Source organism: Pogona vitticeps, chromosome 1 (assembly GCF_051106095.1).
Source record: "Pogona vitticeps strain Pit_001003342236 chromosome 1, PviZW2.1, whole genome shotgun sequence".
Lineage (NCBI taxonomy): Eukaryota > Metazoa > Chordata > Lepidosauria > Squamata > Agamidae > Pogona > Pogona vitticeps.
The window spans coordinates 59,707,257-59,725,740 of NC_135783.1; the positions used below are offsets into that span (position 1 = coordinate 59,707,257).

At 38.3% G+C, this 18,484-nt stretch overlaps 1 protein-coding gene across 3 annotated transcripts in view; it reads left to right on the forward strand.

Annotated features, from left to right (window-relative positions):
• Nucleotides 1–18,484, forward strand: part of PCNX2 (pecanex 2) — a 139,670-nt gene that overhangs the window by 63,053 nt on the left and 58,133 nt on the right. For 2 of the 3 annotated variants that reach the window (XM_078383151.1, XM_078383152.1), the window contains 5 exons: nt 2,876–2,968; nt 6,259–6,409; nt 7,572–7,713; nt 12,936–13,113; nt 17,469–17,579. In XM_078383151.1, coding sequence (XP_078239277.1) covers nt 2,876–2,968; nt 6,259–6,409; nt 7,572–7,713; nt 12,936–13,113; nt 17,469–17,579 — 675 coding nt within the window. The remainder of the gene's footprint in view (nt 1–2,875; nt 2,969–6,258; nt 6,410–7,571; nt 7,714–12,935; nt 13,114–17,468; nt 17,580–18,484) is intronic. The other variant, XM_020786815.3, reaches the window with a different exon arrangement.

Below are 18,484 nucleotides of genomic sequence, written 5' to 3' on the forward strand. Positions count from 1 at the left end.
ATAGAATATGTAGTGTTACCTGCTTACAAGTGTACAATAAACTGGATGCTATCTAAATTGGTTCCTTTTAAATCAATACCTTTTAGCTGAAAATAATTGATTTCTCTCCTTATGATGATCTAGAGGGATTTAATATGTGACATAAAGCTGCCTGATTTTCCATGCATAGTAGTAGTAACTTACAAAGCATTTTTCAGTGACCTATGATACATTTTAGCTGCTTCAGTGTACCAACTTTCACCCTTGGTGACAAGAAGTACAAGGCAATTATGTTGAATAATTGACCATTCTTCTTTCAGGATGAAAAATCCTAGTTTTATAATTACTTTCACAGGCATCCACTTGATTGTTTACTGCATAACCAGCAGCCCGAGGTCTTCATGAATTACATTCAAACTCAACTTCCTTTCCGTCACTATTGAGAGCTAGTGACTTATAAGTAGGGATGTGCAAATATCATCCATTTGATTCAGTCCAAATTATTTCTGAAAAATAACAACCAATACATTTTGAGCCATTTGTAGCCTGTCCACTTTCATTTGTATTTGAATATTTAAAATGTTTTTCTTTATTTGTATGGGTGACAAAAATAAAGAATAGTAGATAAATGTGAAAATGAGAAAAACCAAGGGCTCTGGAATGGGTGGTGAAACTGAGAGTGCAACAACACTAGAAAGCTGAATTGGAACTATTTGGTTTGATGCAGCCTTTATTACATTTGAAATCTCAATCGGGGTTCACCACACTGGGAGGGACATGAGTCCCAGTGTGCTGATCCTTTTATGGCTTGCTGTATGAAGCAGCTTTTTCATTTAAAGTTTCAGACTACTACATTTCTCAAAAATAAAATTCTATATTAAAATGGCATGGAAGAGTACTTAACAGTCAAAGAGTACAAAACAGCAAAAGTTATCCAGTGCACATCAATTGTACGTAAATTGACAGCAGGCAATCTCTAACAGACACCCATTCCTTGCCTGGCAAGATTTGAAATGGCCACTGCTCACAGGAGAAGAGAATTTATCTAGTTGATCTGAACCCTACTAAGGATTTGGTTTTCATTGGTGAGTGGATGAGCTGTTAATCACCTTTTGCCTTAGGCTTCTTTGTTCTGTTAAAGTATTTCTTTCATTTCCAAGTAAGATATGCTAGCACCGAGTTTTGGTCTGTTTTTTAAATACAGTGGTGCCTCGCTAGACAGTTACCCCGCATGACAGTTTTTTCGCTAGACATTGACTTTTTGTGATTCCTATGGGGGAATATCGCAGGACAATGTTTGGTCCCTGCTTCGCAAACCAATTTTCGCTAGACAATGATTTTGACAGCTCCCTCTGCGCTCGCAAAATGGGTGTTTTCGGGACCTAAGCTTCGCAAGCCAGCTATTTAAACAGCTGATCGGCGGTTCGCAAAGCGGCTTTCCTATGGCCGATCTTCGCTAGACAACGATGATTCTTCCCCATTGGAACGCATTAAGCAGTTTTCAATGCATTCCAATAGGGAAATGCTTTTCGCTAGACGATGATTTCGCTAAACAGCGATTTCAGTGGAACGGATTATCATCGTCTAGCGAGGCACCACTGTAGTTTAAAACAAGTATTGCTTTGGGCTTCCTCAATTTGTTGTGGATCAGTTCAGAAACTGACAAATACTACCCTCTCATTTTGAATTTATGAACTTGCAGCACATTCCTACTTATAAATGTGTGGAGTGCTAGAAGACTCAATTAAGTGCAAAAAGAAGAAACATACAATTTAATTGCTTATGTTGAAATTTGTCATAAACAAATTTCTTTGTAGAAGGTAGGAAGAAGTTGTAGGCTCCCTGCCCCCCCCGAAGTCTACTTTATCAAAAACCACATCCCAAGCCATCACTCATCAGCTTCAGTATTGCTGATATCCCCACTCCTGAAACAAATACTTCATAAACAGTGGGCTAAATCCATAATTACATACTGTATTATGGATTTAATATCATCACTCTTGCAGGTTCTTTATTATTATAGAGCAGATGGAGATGTGCAACCTCTACTAGCTGTATACAATGGGGCAGTAATAGGCCTCTAGATTTCATATGATTCTGGATGGACTTCTACATCCAGTCTGCACAATGGAAGAGTGATTCTCTTGATGAATCTATGCTGGAGTAGGGTTTGTAGAGATAAACTGTTTTGATATTTGCCCCCCTGAGAGTACAATCTATAGGAGTTTTGCTAGCTGGGTTCTGTAGGGTTTGGGCAGAAGCAGACCCTCAGATGCATTGTTATCATTAAAGAAATAAGTCAGTGAGGATATTTTCAAAGCAACATCTTGGAGAGATTGTATGAGGGTGTTCATTGTGCTTTGTCTAGAGTTTAAGAAAATGAACAGCTCACTCAGATCAATAAATTACCCAGGTCATGTTGCACATTTCTCGTCTCTGTTTCTCACATTATATCCTCTCTCTTAAGGAAGCATATATTGTCCTCACTATAAACCTGTAAGATTAGGTTGGTCTGAGAGGATGTGATTGGCTTTGAGAATTTGAACTGAGTTCTCTCCCCCCCCCCCCCGACTACTCTAACTTTACTTAGCCCATTAAGCATTGGTCCTGTACACTCACCCTTTATTTCAAAAGCAGAGTACTGGATAAATCTTGTATTTTGTTGTAGGAGAGTCAGCAGATGTAAATGTTCAATTTTTACAGAAGCGTCATGATGGTTGTTTGAACCTTCAAGTAAGCACTGCTGAGCAAGTGCTTTATGGGAAACATACATTAAAAACAATGACTGATACAATTACAATGAAACTGTCAACTGCTAAGGATGGAGTAGTTTAATTTAGCAAGTCAAAATTTGTTCTTTCTGTGTGCTTTTATATTTTCAAAATTATGTTCACAGAGGGAGACCCTGAAATCAGATCTCATTGTGTGCTCTGTCGCTGCCGTGCTGTCATTTGCCATCAGTGCCAGCACTGTTTTCTTGTCATTAGGGGTATGTATCACAATCTGTTTCTTCTGTCTTATCGCCTACGATATTATCTCTGCCATTTGGAACAATGAGATATTATAGCAGACTGCTTTTGAACAAAGTAGTACACAAAATATTTGCTTGTAAGGCATAATGGGAGTTTCATGTCATTTCAAACACCCAGGGATCCAGGTTTAAATATGTATTAAACGACACACAGAACTTTTATGAAAATAGCACAAATTGGCCGAACCAATGTAATATCTCAGGTTGTCTATGATTTTTTTATGGCAATGAAGTGTCCATGGCAGTCATGAAATCAAAGTTCTTTTTGCCTGAGAAAAGACTTGCTTGAAAGATAATTGACTGTGGAAGGAGGACCTGCAAGAAGCAAAGGATAGTAAAAGCAGGGAGCTAGAAAAAGGAAAGAGAAGCAATACACCAAAAAACAAACTTGTGAGAGGAATAGCTGGAAGAAGCATGAAAAGGGAATGGTGTAAGAGGCAGGGAATTGTGAAGGTCAGCAGCTAATAAAAGAAGGTAGAAAACTAGTGGATAAACGAGGTGTGCAAAGTGTGGAAAATATTTTAAAGCAATAACTAGTGTGTAAAGATGGGCGTGAATCAGACGAATGGTGATTCCTTTTGATTCATGATTCATCAAGGTCATCGAATCACGGATTATAGATTTACAATTTTCTCTGAAGAATTCATGAATCAATGTATTCTCGAAGGCTTTCACGGCTGGGATTTGATGGTTGTTGTGGGTTTTTCGGGCTCTTTGGCCATGTTCTGAAGGTTGTTCTTCCTGACGTTTCGCCAGTCTCTGTGTCCAGCATCTTCAGAGGACTGGAGTAGGAACTCTGTCCATGCTGTGTTGCTGTCTGTTGGATAGTTGGGTATTGAGTATCCCACAGCTATAAATACTCAACTATCCAACAAACAGCAACAGAGCATGGACAGAGTTCCTATTCCAGTCCTCTGAAAATTGCTGGCCACAGAGACTGGCGAAACATCAGGATGAACAACCTTCAGAACACGGCCAAAGAGCCCGAAAAAACAATTCATGAATCAGTTCATCAATTTGTTTTTTACTTTAAAACCCTGTAAAATGGCCTCCCAAGCACCAAGACACACCAAATTTGCAGAGATGTTTTCCCTGACTTTCCTCTATACTCTTTCCATGTCTGGTGAAGATTGGCTTTCACGTGTCTGAATCATAAACCCACAGGGAGGACCACCCTAGCAAAGTCCCCCCCAGGAGCCTAGAAACACCAAAATGACTGAGAAGCTTCCCATGGCTTTTCTTGACGATCCCTCCAAGTTTGGTGAAGATTGGTTTCAGACATTCAGATTATACACTCACAAACTGGGTCCTTCCAGGAAAGTGTCCTTTAGCAGCTGGCTTGGGGAAACTCAATCTTCACCAAACTAGGAGGGACTGCAAAGGAGAATTTTGGAAACTTCTCTGTGATTTTGGTGTCTCTAGGTGCTGGGGGGACCTTTCTGGGGCCCTCTTTGTGGGTGTATAACTCAGACAACTGAAATCCAATCTTCACCAAACTTAAAGGGATTGTAGAGGAGAGCCAGAGGAAGCTTCCATGCAATTTTGGTGGCTCTAGGTGCCTGGAGAGGCATTATATAGCCAAATGAATCAATGGATCAAAAAGTGCTAAAATTCATTGATTCATATTCATTGAGGGCATTGATTTGTACAAATATGAATTGACGAATTAGCAATTTTTGAGTGAATTTAGTGATTCATTTTTTAATTTGTGCACATATCTACTAGTGTGTTTATAGTGTTATTTGATGAAAGTGGAGTTGTTTAATTGGGCAGGTAATATTCTTCTTGAGTTTATATATATAATATATAATATTATAGTGATTACAGAAAGTGAAGCACTAGACAGTGGGTGAAATCCTGCTGGGAAAGATGAGGATGTCATCTGCAATGATTTTTTGTAAATTGAACATTTCTGATTTTTCCCTCTAATATTCTTAAGAATGGGAGGGGGAGTTATTACAAAAAAACTGCTACCAACACTAAAGTCATCCAAGTAGTAGCAATTTCCAGTGATTAAAAATGCTGCCCCACCCTCCATTCCATGGTCCCTAACAGCTTCCCAGAAGCAAAAGGGATTCCATGGAAGCCTCAGGATTTTTGATAAGGAGAGGGGCTGGAAATATTTAATTTCCAAAAAAAATTTGCTGCAGTTAATGAAATTGTCCTCCTTACACAGCATAATCAGTAGCAGGATTTCAGAAAATGGACATATAACGCTGAATAATCCACTATGTTCAAAAAGCGGTTATGGGGAGTGCTTATGTGTCACCACAGCCGGTGACAGCCAGTTCCCCATGCTGATAGGGTAGAAAACACCATTCAAGCAGGAAGACCAGCATACTAAACTGTTTTCAATGTTACTGTCAAAATATGGAGCAGCTGCTATGCAATAGTTTCAGAGTGGCCTCTCCATGATGGCTAAAGCATGCATATTATTTCTTATTGGCCTTGTTTTCTGACCTCTGTGCATATTTATTGAGCAAGATATTTTTACCACTCTCTCAAAGCATTCCTTACACTCCATCCTAGTATCAAGCCATAGACGTGGGGTTTGGGTCTCACATGCCAACAACATTCCTTGGTAAGGTGCTTTCTGTTTTTCAGTTACCCACTGGGATGGATTCCTTAGCCTATGAAAGTTGGGAAAAATATGTTTTTTGTAGAGGCGGAGAAAATCATGCAACATTTCATTTCTTTTTCTTGAATTAAAATATCAGTACATTTTATGTGATAAAACACATTACAAAAAAAGAGAAAGTATAGTGGATTTTACTTTCATTTCCTTAATCCTCCATCCGCTTCCCTCGTGCTATATCTACAAGCATGTATTTTCAAAACAAACGTTGGCAATTCTTGAATAATTATATTTATTTATTTATTTATTTATTTATTTATTTATTTATTTATTTATTTATTTATTTATTTATTTATTTATTTATTTGATTTATATCCCGCCCATCTGGTATATTCTACCACTCTGGGCGGCTTACAACATAACATAAATAAATTAAAACAGCACAGGAGAAAAGATGATGGTGTCAAACTAAAACAATACACAGGGGATTTCCTTCTTCCAAATTAATTCAACATCTGCCCAGTGAAAACAACAGACATTTACTTTAATATGTAGACTGGAAGTATTCTCATGAATTAAAAAGGGTTCAGGAAACTGGCAGTGTTTTATATTGCAAAAATATTTTATGGTATGATACTTAGTTTATTTCCACTTTATTTTCCTTTTCTCTCAGCGATTTCTCAGCCTGGTGCTCTTTGCTTTAGCATGGACTGTGGGATTTGTTACACACTACTTACTCCCTCAGCTTCGCAAACACCATCCATGGATGTGGATATCCCATCCTATCCTTAAAAATAAGGAATATTGTCAAAGAGAAGTGAAAGGTATGTAAAGGACTGGCGGCTGTTGCTGTTCTATCCTGTCAAGTAGAAACCAGCTTGTAGCAACTCTAATAGGGCTTTAGAGATAAGTGAAATATTTCCATATTCCCTGTGAGCTTCCATGACTAGGCAGAGTTTCAAATACAGGCCTCATGAGTGCTAGTCTGCCATTCTATCCACTACCCAGTGGTCCCCAACCTTGGGCCTCCAGATGTTCTTGGACTACAATTCCCAGAAGCCCTCACCACCACCTCTACTAGCCAGGATTGCTGGGAGTTGAAGTCCAAGAACATCTGGGGGCCCACATTTGGGGACCACTGCACTACACCACATTTGGTAACTAAACATTTGGCTACCCATCCCTAAAAGTTTTGCATATGTTTACACGTTTTACATTAAAGTGGGTGTGGTATTTTGTATATCAGGTGATTCATAAAGTATTACTGAAAACAAAAACTAATTATTATCAGATACTGTCAGATCAGTTCTAACTTATGACAGTCCTTTCACCGTGTTCTAAGCATCACATATTTGGAAGTGGTCCACCAGTCCCTCCTTCTGGTGGTGTCTGTTAAATTCTGCATGGATGGCAGAACACATGACCCTATCAGTGATGAACAACTACAGTGATTTTGACTTGACCCTTCTCCCAGGAGGCATAGTGAGGATTTGAATTTTGTCCTTTGCTGCCACAGCCAGGTACTCCAGCTGAGTGAGCTAGACCAGGTGTCTGTTTCCAAAACAAAGAGAGGAGGTAGAAAACAGACGGCAACTGAGTACTTATGTGCCTAATACAGTTCCTGGATATAGGGATAACAGAATGCTGGGTTGTATTCCTTGTGAATACCTGACCATAAACTGGATGGCAATGCATATTACATATGACTATTTCCAGTACTCACCAGGGACTCTGATTATTGTATTGTGTTGTGTGATTGTTGTAAGTTTTATCTTACAATCTCAAGTATGAAATGTATACAACTTGGAATTTCTCTTTGGGATTCCAGCACACATTTCAGATGAAACAACAAACTCCACAGCAATGGGGCCCCTTCATATTATTGTCATAAATGAATGAGTCAATTAATGATATGCCTGAAGCCTATGTCTCTTTACTTGTAAGTTTTTACAAATTAGTATTCTTTTCTTTTTAAAAAAATTTCAGGCGCTGCTCACTTGATGTGGTTTGAAAGACTCTATGTATGGCTTCAGTGTTTTGAAAAGTATATATTGTATCCTGCAATAATCTTGAACGCTCTCACTCATGACGCTTTTTCAATCAGCAAAGACAAGCCGTTAACCCCCCAGTAAGTTATTTATCTGTTATGAAGCGTAATTCATAGAATTATGATTTGGAGAAAGTTGTCATGAACTAGGTTGATAACTCAGATATACACATTGTGTGACTCACTGTTGCAGTGAGTTGTAGGCAACAGGTTGAGGTGATTTACAAGGTATAGAAAGAGACAGTCATCTGTACTGAAGAAACAGGATTGACAATTAAGCCAGAGATAAGGAAGAAATAATAACTAAGAATACAAAACTGAACCCGAGTTTAGAAAGGCTATGTTGCTTGAAAAATGCTCATCTAGAGGAAGCCATTCTTACTTGTGCAGAAGGATCTGGTAGTCTTGGACTGATGGAGTTAGTCCTGAAATGTATTCATAGAGAGGCTGCTGTCTGGAGTTCAGTAGTTCACCAAACTGAAGATTCACACATCTGGCAACTCCTGACATCTATCAAGCTGAAGCTGCCTAACAGCTGTGTACCAGAGATGTGTTTGATATCTCCCTCTAACACAGTGGTCCCCAACCTTGGGCCTCCAGATGTTCTTGAACTACAACTCCCAGAAGCCTTCACCACCACCTCTGCTGCCCAGAATTTCTGGGAGTTGATGTCCAAGAATATCTGGAGGCCCAAGGTTGGGGACCACTGCACAGACCAGTTTTGCAGTCTTAGACAGGCAGAAAAGCAGAAGCCTGGTGGGCTCCCATGTATAGCTGATGGTTTGCATTTGGCTTGGAAATTTATGTGTGTAACTGTGGTATAACAGCAATAACATCTTTTTTTGTTGTCCTTGAAATGCCTTCCTCTATACCCTTCCTACTCAGATTTTATTCTCCTTCAAGTACGCTATGTTCAGTACCCATTCTCTTCTTGTTGAAGTGTGCCTGCCAGCTAGCTCAGAAACCAGTCTTTGTGCTTTATTTATCTTTTCTTCAAAAATGAAAGTGTGCATGAGAGAAGAAACAATGATGGCCAAAGAAAAGTATTTTGACATTTGATTCACAATGCAACTGTTAGCTGATTGTTTGGAGGAAATTCAGCTTTAGCAAACCTAAAGATCTTCACAAAGGGATACAGAACAAAGAAGAAATGTCATGTGAATTCAAATCTGCCTTAATTCATCCAGGCTCAAAATATTGTTGAATGACAAGAGCACAACCTGCATCAAGATCTTGAAAGAACTTGCAAGTGTCATTCGTTATAGAGTACATTCTGCCACATTGCAGTGTTGTGGCTTATCTTAATTGAATTTGAGGTGCTGGCAGTGACAGGTTCCTTGCCGAATGGTAATGCAAGGCTTTTGCACACATACATATGCGTGCACACATGCGCGCACACACTTCTCTGGTATAGTTTCCACCAATCTAATTTCAGCCATGGGTTCAGCAAGAGAAATCTACTGCTAATTCATATACGGAAGAAACAAAATCCCGTCTTTCCTCTTTTGAGTTCTTCCTTCCCCTGACTATATCTTAATATTCTAAGCCTCTTAGTAAGCAAACATGCCCATTGGGTACTTCTGAGAGTGAGACAGGCAAGTTGCAGGAAGCCAGATTTTGGTTGAATATCAGGAAAAACTTCCTAACTCTTAGAGCAGTATGTCAGTGGAATAAATTACTTTGAAAGATGGTCACTGCTCCAACTGGAGGAATTCAAGAGAAATTTAGACCAGCACCTGGTAGTTGATTTGTATTCCTGCATTGATCAGGGAATTGGACTCAATGGCCTTATAGGTCCCTTTCAACTTCAGTATTCTATGATTCTATGCCATTAGCAGAGAAGAAAAAGCTTGATTCAGAGAACTGAAAGTAATGAAAGCTGAATGGTAGAAAGAGTCAAGGTTGACCTAACTATATGAAAATTAGACTAAAGCTAAAGCTAAGTCTCCTTTCTGGACAATGAGCCACTACTTATTTACTACTCACAAACTGTACCCAACCACTGGTGCCATTCTTCCAGGATATTAACCAACAGGTTAGACACTTGATTTAAATGAAAAATGCCAAAGAGGTAACTTGTTCATAAGTTTTATAGACATAAGGACTGTTCTGATGCAACAACCATTAGAAAGCTGTGTTAAGACTTTTTAAAGCACCATTTGTTATAGACGATGACTTGCATATGAACAAACATAGATGTGCAGCACTATCTCTATTAAGAGACAGAAGCAAGAATTCTAGAAAGTATATCAGGGATTAAATCTACTGTTAGCAGTGGGCCCACTGAAATGAATGAGACCTTTAAGTCATTCTTATGTATGTTTTGGGCCTGGTTCTGCCTGAAACAATTAGGACCTGATGCAGTTTGATATGAACTCAAATTAATAATAATAATTTGAGAACTGCAGAGCTGGAGTTCTATAATAATAATAATAATAATAATAATAATAATAATAATAATAATAATAATAATAATAATAATAATAATAATAATAATAATAATAATAATAATAATAATAATAATAATAATAATAATAATAATAATAATAATAGGTACAGTGGGGTATTGAACTCCCAATCGCTGGCTTCGCAGCCAGACGCCTAAATCACTGAGCTATCCAGCAGTTCCATTAAAATCCAGAAACCCACACTTCCTATTGATTTTCACTGGGCTGGGACATTAAAACACTTGAAACATTTTAATTTTTCAGGTAAGTTCATAATATTTGGAGACTTGGTGGCTCTCATAGAGAAGAGTATTCCTGCCAAACTCCAGACAAATAGGTCCAGGTATTTTGTTCTAGCCATTGAAAGGTTTGCCTTAAAAATTGCCATACATTTTTTTTCTTCCTACAACATAAATGCACAAAATATGGGCACATTTGACTTGATGATTCTTGATAAGTTACAGACATGTCCAAGGATCCTGAATTCTTGTTTTAATAAACTACATGCTTGCTAATATGTGTGCAATGTTTCTGCATTATAATGGTGATTTATGTGTAGTGCTTGTTCATTAAAACTCAGGATGTGATCAAATGGCCACAAAGACATGATCACAGAAAGTGAAGTCCAGCTCCCTTCTTCCTTCCTACCATCACACCACACCACCATGGCATTTTCCTTATATGCCTGTGCTTTGCTATCTTTTTGGAGACACAGTCTGCTTTTCTTTTAGTACCTCAGTTGTCTGAAGCAATTTGATCTGAATCAGAGTAAATTAGACTCATTTGATTTGGGATTCCACTGAATCAATTGTACAGCCCTGGATGACACCAACATTTAAATGTAGAAGGATATTCAAGAGTCATTGATTCCAGCGCCCTGATAAAGCAGGAAATCCCCACCTAAAGCGTTCTTGACAGCTCACCAAGCAACCTCTCTTTAAACATCTCCAAGGTAGTCTGTTCTATTGTTGAACCGCTCTCATGGTTCCAAGGTCTCTTACACTAACTTGAAATCTCCTTTACTGTCATTTAAATCCATTACTTTGGGTCCTATCCTCTGCAGCTGCAGAAAACAAGTTAACTCTATCTTCCAAATGGCAGCCTTTCAAATATTTGATGAAAGCTATCATACCAGAGAGTTCCAGAAAAACTTCTACTTCTGCTTCATTGACTATGCAAAAGCCTTTGACTGTGAGGACCATAGCAAACTATGGCAAGTCCTTAAAGAAATGGGAGTGCCTGACCACCTTATCTGTCTCCTGAGGAATCTAAACGTGGGACAGGAAGCAGCAGTTAGAACTGGATATGGAACAACTGAGTGGTTCAAAATTGGGAAAGGAGTACGACAAGGTTGTATATTGTCCCCTGGCTTATTTAACTTATATGCAGAATACATCAGGCGAAATGATGGACTGTAGAAATCCCAAGCCGGAATTAAGATAGCCGGAAGAAATATCAACAACCTCAGATATGCAGATGATAACACTCTGATGGCAGAAAGTGAGGAGGAATTAAAGAACCTTGTAATGAGGGTGAAAGAAGAGAGTGCAAAAAACGGTCTGAAACTCAACATTAAAAAAAACTAAGATCATGGCCACAGACCCATCACTTCCTGGCAAATAGAAGGGGAAGATATGGAGGCAGTGAGAGATTTTACTTTCTTGGGCTCCATGATCACTGCAGATGGTGACAGCAGCCATGAAATTAAAACATGCCTGCTTCTTGGGAGGAAAGCCATGACAAACCACGACAAAATCTTAAAAAGCAGAGACATCAGCTTGCTGACAAAGGTCCGCATAGTCAAAGCTATGGTTTTTCCTGTAGTGATGTATGGAAGTGAGAGCTGGACCATAAAGAAAGCTGACCGCCAAAGAATTGATGCTTTTGAATTGTGGTGCTGGAGGAGACTCTTGAGAGTCCCTTGGACTGCAAGGAGAACAAGCCTATCCATTTTGAAGGAAATCAAACCTGAGTGCTCACTGGAAGGACAGATGCTGAAGCTGAGGCTCCAATACTTTGGCCATCTCATGAGAAGAGAAGACTCTCTGGAAAAGACCCTGATGTTGGGAAAGTGTGAAGGCAAGAGGAGAAGGGGACGACAGAGGAAGAGATGGCTGGACATTGTCTGCGAAGCTACCAACATGAATTTGACCCAACTCCGGGAGGCAGTGGAAGACAGGAGGGCCTGGCGTGCTCTGGTCCATGGTATGTCACAAAGAGTTGGGCAGGACTAAATGACTAAACAACAACAATCATACCATCTCTCTGTCTTCTCTTCTCCAGACTAAGTTCCTTCAGTCATTCCTCATAGGCCTTAGTTTCCAAGCCTTTTATCATCCTGATCCCCTCCTCTGGATATGTCCCATAAATCTTTCGTAGAGACTTGTTTCAGAAGCAGGACACTCTCTTCCAAGCAATTTAGCAGCAGAAATAATAATCTGCTTTATAACTGTTATTTATTTTAACGTTTCTAAGGAGTCTGGCATATGTTATCCTGCTTAATTTCATTTACATCACTACAACAGAGTAGTGTGGTTAGAACGAGAAGCACTGACTTGCTTGAAGCCAAGCCATGGGATTCATGGAAGAACAGGGATATAAATCTGGGTTTCCTATATGATGTGGTCCACAACATGATGCAGTTTGCATTATAACATTGGAGTCCACTGCATAATTTTTAGGAGCTTGTGTTGTAGTGGCTGGATTCAAGAAACTCTTAAAGGTGGTACTTCTAAAAGAAATAAATGCTAAATGTTATTTGGAGATTATTTAAACCAAGCAAAAGTAGATCTTATGGTTTTGTTCCTTATGATCTGTTCTAGTCTGATCAGTTTTCTTTCCTTTTTCTTCTTGCAGTTGTGACATCTTTCTGATTACAGTTGCAGGAATGAAGCTACTGCGATCTTCGTTTTGCAATCCCACTCACCAATTTGTTACATTAAGCTTTACCGTGATCTTTTTCAAGTTTGACTGCAAAGGTTTCTCTCAGAATTTTTTATTCAATTTCTTCATGATGTCCATCGTGTTTAATAAGGCAAGTTCCATGACAGGCCATTGTCATTTGAAGTGTAAATGTTGTCTTGCCTAGATTTTTTTTTCTCTTTAAAACAAAGAAATAATGTTGCAGTGTTGTCAAATGGAATGACATAGCTTTAAAATATAATTGCTCTAATTAGTTTTCATTTTTTAAGAAACTGAAACAACTATCCCTACATCTGATAACAAGTGGCGTATAATTATATCCTAACATAACACCAGAAAGAAGTACTCTTGATGTAAAATATCTGTGAAAGGTGACACTGACTTCTCTGTTAAAATGATGTTGTAGAAATTCACAAGTACAGACCAACTTTTAAAAATAATATTGTTAATGAACTGGACCATGCTTTCCTTTGCCACTTGTGAAACTGTGCTCACCAGATAAGAGTGGCTGATAGTTTATTAGACCAGTTACCACATTATTGGAACCCAATTGGGTAGAATGTGAACTGGAGAACAGTACAAAAAAAGAGACACTGAATTGCATATAGAAGTCATTGTGGGCTAAGTCCATTAGAAGGTGTTTCACTATAAACCTTTGTTGAGACATGGCATACCAGTCTGATTTTAGACAAAGCAGGCAAGGTTCTTTAATCTTTTTTCTAAGGTAACTCACATTACCTCAGATCATTGCTCTTGCTCCAACACCAGCCAGTTGGCGTTATTAGAATTCAGAATAATCTTGAAGAATTTCTAGTGGTAATTTGGCGCGGGTTGCTTATCATCTCAGGTGGAAAAAGGAATTTGACAACAAGGATAGTTGCTCTTCTGTCTCAGGGATATTAGAAACTTTCAAAGATCCACCAATTGAGTACGTTTTATACTATTACGTGGACAGAGTTTATATACAGACTTGATACATTTTAGGTGGGATCCTGGATTATAAATAAAAATGTTGAGACTGCTCGAATTATAGGAAGAAGATATATCTTCTGCAGAGCAATCAGATATTTGTATTTGGGTGCAATTCTTGTTACAAGTTATGTCAAGTTTTTGTCCACATCTGTGAAGCATACATGCCTGCTCTTGATGTCTATCAAGAACCAATATAAAGTCTACTTGTGTTAAGGCAACAGTATGAATTGAAGTGATCACCTGTGCTTGCAACTTGATTTGTTATCATCTTACTAGAGAACATTCAGACATTTAAGGAATCCATACATCAAAAAAAGTGAAGAAGGGATAGACATGAGAAATGTTAAGTACTTGCTTTCTTCTGCAGCTTCTTTTCTGTAAATTCCCTTTCTGGGTGGGATTCTGAATTCTGTGCTGTGGACTATTTCATTTCCTAAGGAGCTGTAGCAGTTTCTGATATAAGTAGACACATAAGCTTTAAATGTACCACTCAAAAGCCAAAATCATTTTGCACAGCTACACAAATCGAGTAGTCTCTAGAGGCAGATTGCCCCAATTTAAGAAATCACAATAGATACTATCAGTTTTACATTGAATCTCACAACTCAGTATGCAACAGATAATGTCCATGGTGATTTCTTAACTTGAGGCAATTTGATTCCAAAAGTTTCCCTATTGTGTCACACCAGCATTATTAGGCAAGAGGATTTGAGCCACAATTAGTAATGTTTACTTTCCCTCATAAACCACATAGCGTTTCTCCATACGGAGAGCTTCTATTGCTACGAATCAGAAGGGATTGCACAACTATTACAGATTTTTTTCCCCCTGAACACATATTTTTCTTGAGTAAAAACTGACAGATGTAGTAGTGAGGAAACACAGGAGGACAAATGGTAGGCACCATATGCCTTCCTGTAAAAAATGCCATGTTTTAGGCGGTTTCATTGCTTGGTAAAAGGCTCATCTCAAAACATACTTAGTAAATTCAGAAGATCATTTTCTCCTCAGATTGTACTAAGTTGACATAAGCTAATGGGACCAAATTATTAAAATAGATAACAACATGTAATGAGTGCTGTAACCTGCATTTCACAAATTGTGAAAATGCAGCTTATCTGTTAAGCAATGGCTGTTGAATGTGCATTTATTGGAAATGACATTTCAGAAGCCTGAACAGAAATTATTTCTACCACAATCAAAATTTCTGGGCACAGTGTTTTCTGAACTTTTTAAGGTACACATGTGATCTGTAATATATTTTTATTTTCTACAGTTTAAACATGTTATCTATACAATTATCATAAGGAGATGTGGAAATATTAGTGTATCATTTTTGCAATGAGGAATCTGATAGTTAAGTTCTTGATGGATGTTGATGATCTTATTATATAACAATGTGACCATGTACAAGGTTGACAGAAATTATATAGTGGTTTTCTTTTGTTTTGTTTTTAATAAATCTTCTTTGTTTGTTGAAAAGGTAGTTGCTACCTCAGTCTGTTTTATATGCTTGGTTTAATCTTTCTCCTTTGACAAGTGTGTTCTTGACTCAGATTATGAGTTAAGGTCAAAACCTTTCGGAATTTCTTATTGAAAGCATTATGAAATGATTTGGTCAGCTTAGTGTGCTCTCTACATATCCAGCTGCTGTCTCTCCTTGTGTTGTGATAAAATGGGTTGTGTCCAGTGCTGCCCTTCCATTCACAAAAAACACTCTCCCACTGCCCCGCTGGAGGCTTCCAGGCATGAATGGAGGAGGAAAGAAATGTTTGTAATTTTTCTCTGCTGTCCATTGCACCACTTCCATACTGTTCTGTCAGGCTTCACAGCCCTCTGCAGCAAATTGATCAGGGTGTAAAGGAAAAGCAAAATCAGTGAAAAATTTTTCCTTGCCCTCTCCCTTCATGAAGCCTCCGTAGATCCTGAGAGTCTTCTGTGGACTTGAAGGACATTATTGGGAACAACTAGGCACGGACACTCATTTGTGTACATTCACATACAGAAGAATGAAAAGTACAGAAATGAAAAAAGACCAAGCTGTACAAATAATAAATTACTTGTTGTGTGTGTGTGAGAGAGAGAAGTGTGTAGAAAAGAGGAAATGAGGAAATTGTTGCCTACAGCATAATGTCATTTCCCCAGATCCCCAAATGCAGAAGGATTGCTAAAAACATTCACAAGCAATTCACATTAAGGCAATAAACACTATAGCAGACTGTGAATGGGCAAATATTCACTCTAATTGGATGAACATGAAAGAAAAGCATTACAACTCCAATTCAATGCTGAGAAATGGTGTTTTTCAAGTAGCTCCCTGATAGTTATGTTATTATGAGAGAGTGATATATAATACTGGGAATCTTCAATGCATTAATACACCGTGGGCTCTGTGATTACAAAACACAAATGTTGTGACGGATGTTTTATAAAGTGAGCAGATTCCTATAATGTTCCTTAATTTTCATGGTTCACACGATTTGTAGAGTTGCACAGTTTGCTTAAAGAGCTGGTAACATTTGTACTGTTTTGTGAAGATATTTGGAAGAAGGCAAAACTTTTTGAGTTATAAAAAGATCTGATAGCCATTGTATACCATTTGTGGAATTATTTCAGCTGTGGTGCCTTCCGTCAGTTTTGATAGGTTTTGGCAAGACAAAGCCATCATAAGTGTGTGTACCTTATTCTTGCTGCTTTTATCCTTTATAACCTACTTTAAGAGGATCATCTTCATATTTCCATGTTTAGTTACTTGTTAATGTTTCATATATCTTATTTTAAGTTTTGTTTGTTTTAATGGTTTGTAAGCTGCCTTGAGCCCCTTTGCCAGGAGAAAGTGGCATAAAACTGCAATAAAATAATAAATAAAATTCCAGATTTATTTTGACACCAAGGAAAGTTCTAAAAGACTATTCAAAGTAGTGTGCTATACTGGGTTCAAGGTGTATGGTCAAATGGCACCATCAGTGAATCTGAGCTGAGAAAACAGAAGCTACCATTTATAGAAAGTATGCTTTAAATGTGATGGTGTGAATTGATGTAGAGTCAATAGGGCTTCCTCCTAGTTTGTTGGTAGCACTTCATACAATTTGTGATGGGCCCTGTCACTGTAAATCACAGCACTTCAATGTCAACTCATAAGGTTAAGTTGTACCGCAAGTTACAAAGAGGCAGAAAGAAAATACAGCTAGAAGTATGCTTTTAGGCTAGAGTCCCTTTCTTTAAATATCTAATGCAACCCTGTTGCTGATGGCAGGGAGACAAAGAATGTGATAAGCCAACAGCTCCTACACATTTTGCCGTTCTACATGTCTTTGTTTTGAGACAACATTTAGGCTAGAGAGATTACTTTTATTAAAAGAATAAGAGATGTTTCTATATTGAATGCCACAAATCTGAGATGTTGTACAATTATATGTAAAATGTTCTCTCTTTTTTAATGGTTTTTCCATAAGCTGTTATAATATGTGTGTGTTTGTTTCCTTTTGCTTTCAGCTGTCAGACCTGCTGCAGAAATTACAATTTATAATGACTTACATTGCTCCTTGGCAAATTGCTTGGGGATCGTCATTCCACGTGTTTGCTCAGCTCTTTGCAATACCTCATATCCTTTAAGAACGTGTCTTTGCTATTCTGCTCTGTATTTAGGGAGTGAAAGAAAAACCTGATGTTCTTTGATAATGTATAGTAACTAACTTCTTGTTTCAAAAGGAAGCTGTCACAGGGATTGCTGATAAGCTTCCTTTTCAAACAGGCGTGAAGCCTGCCAGCTGGGCCTTCTCTTCAGGTGAGCACAGTTCATGTATCTGTAATGGCTATGCCTTGGAGGTGGAACTCTCAGAGAAGAGAATTATGGGATTTGTAGGCCAAAAAAAATCCAAAATGCTATCTCTGGGGATTTTCCACGTCAGTCATAATGCATGTTCCCAGCACAAGCTCTCCTCAGACTTGTCATTCTCTGTGTGTGGACGAGTAGTAAAACTGGGAACAAAAAGAAAAGGCTGGAGCACTGCCATCTCACTGTGGTAATGTTACAACAATGGAATAGAGCTCCTGTCTTTAGGAGGCTTCCTCAAACATCCTCATTTTGCTTCTCTGCCTTTTTGGACCCAGGGGAAGGGGTGAGTTTACACTTGTTGTGGATTTCTGTACTTCCAAGCCAGTTTGAATCATGAAGTCATTGTGTTCTAACAAATGAACCTTGTTGAAACTTCTGTCCATCCTTTTATATCCTCTTCATTGGTTTTGGAACTTTGAGACTCTGTGGGCAACTCGTCTCAAATACACGCTAATGTGCACAGACACCATTTTAGAGCCTTTTCTTAATATATGTAAGCTATTACAGTTGTATCTGTAAGAAATGTTCATTAAACGTGCAGGTTAATTCTTCTATAATAGGTGATGAAGAACTGGCTTCAGGTGATTGGTTTACATGGGAAGGTGTCCAATTTGGGACTAGCTTTAAGCAATTTTAACGACCATTGATTCCAGTTAGAGAGGATTCCAGTTAG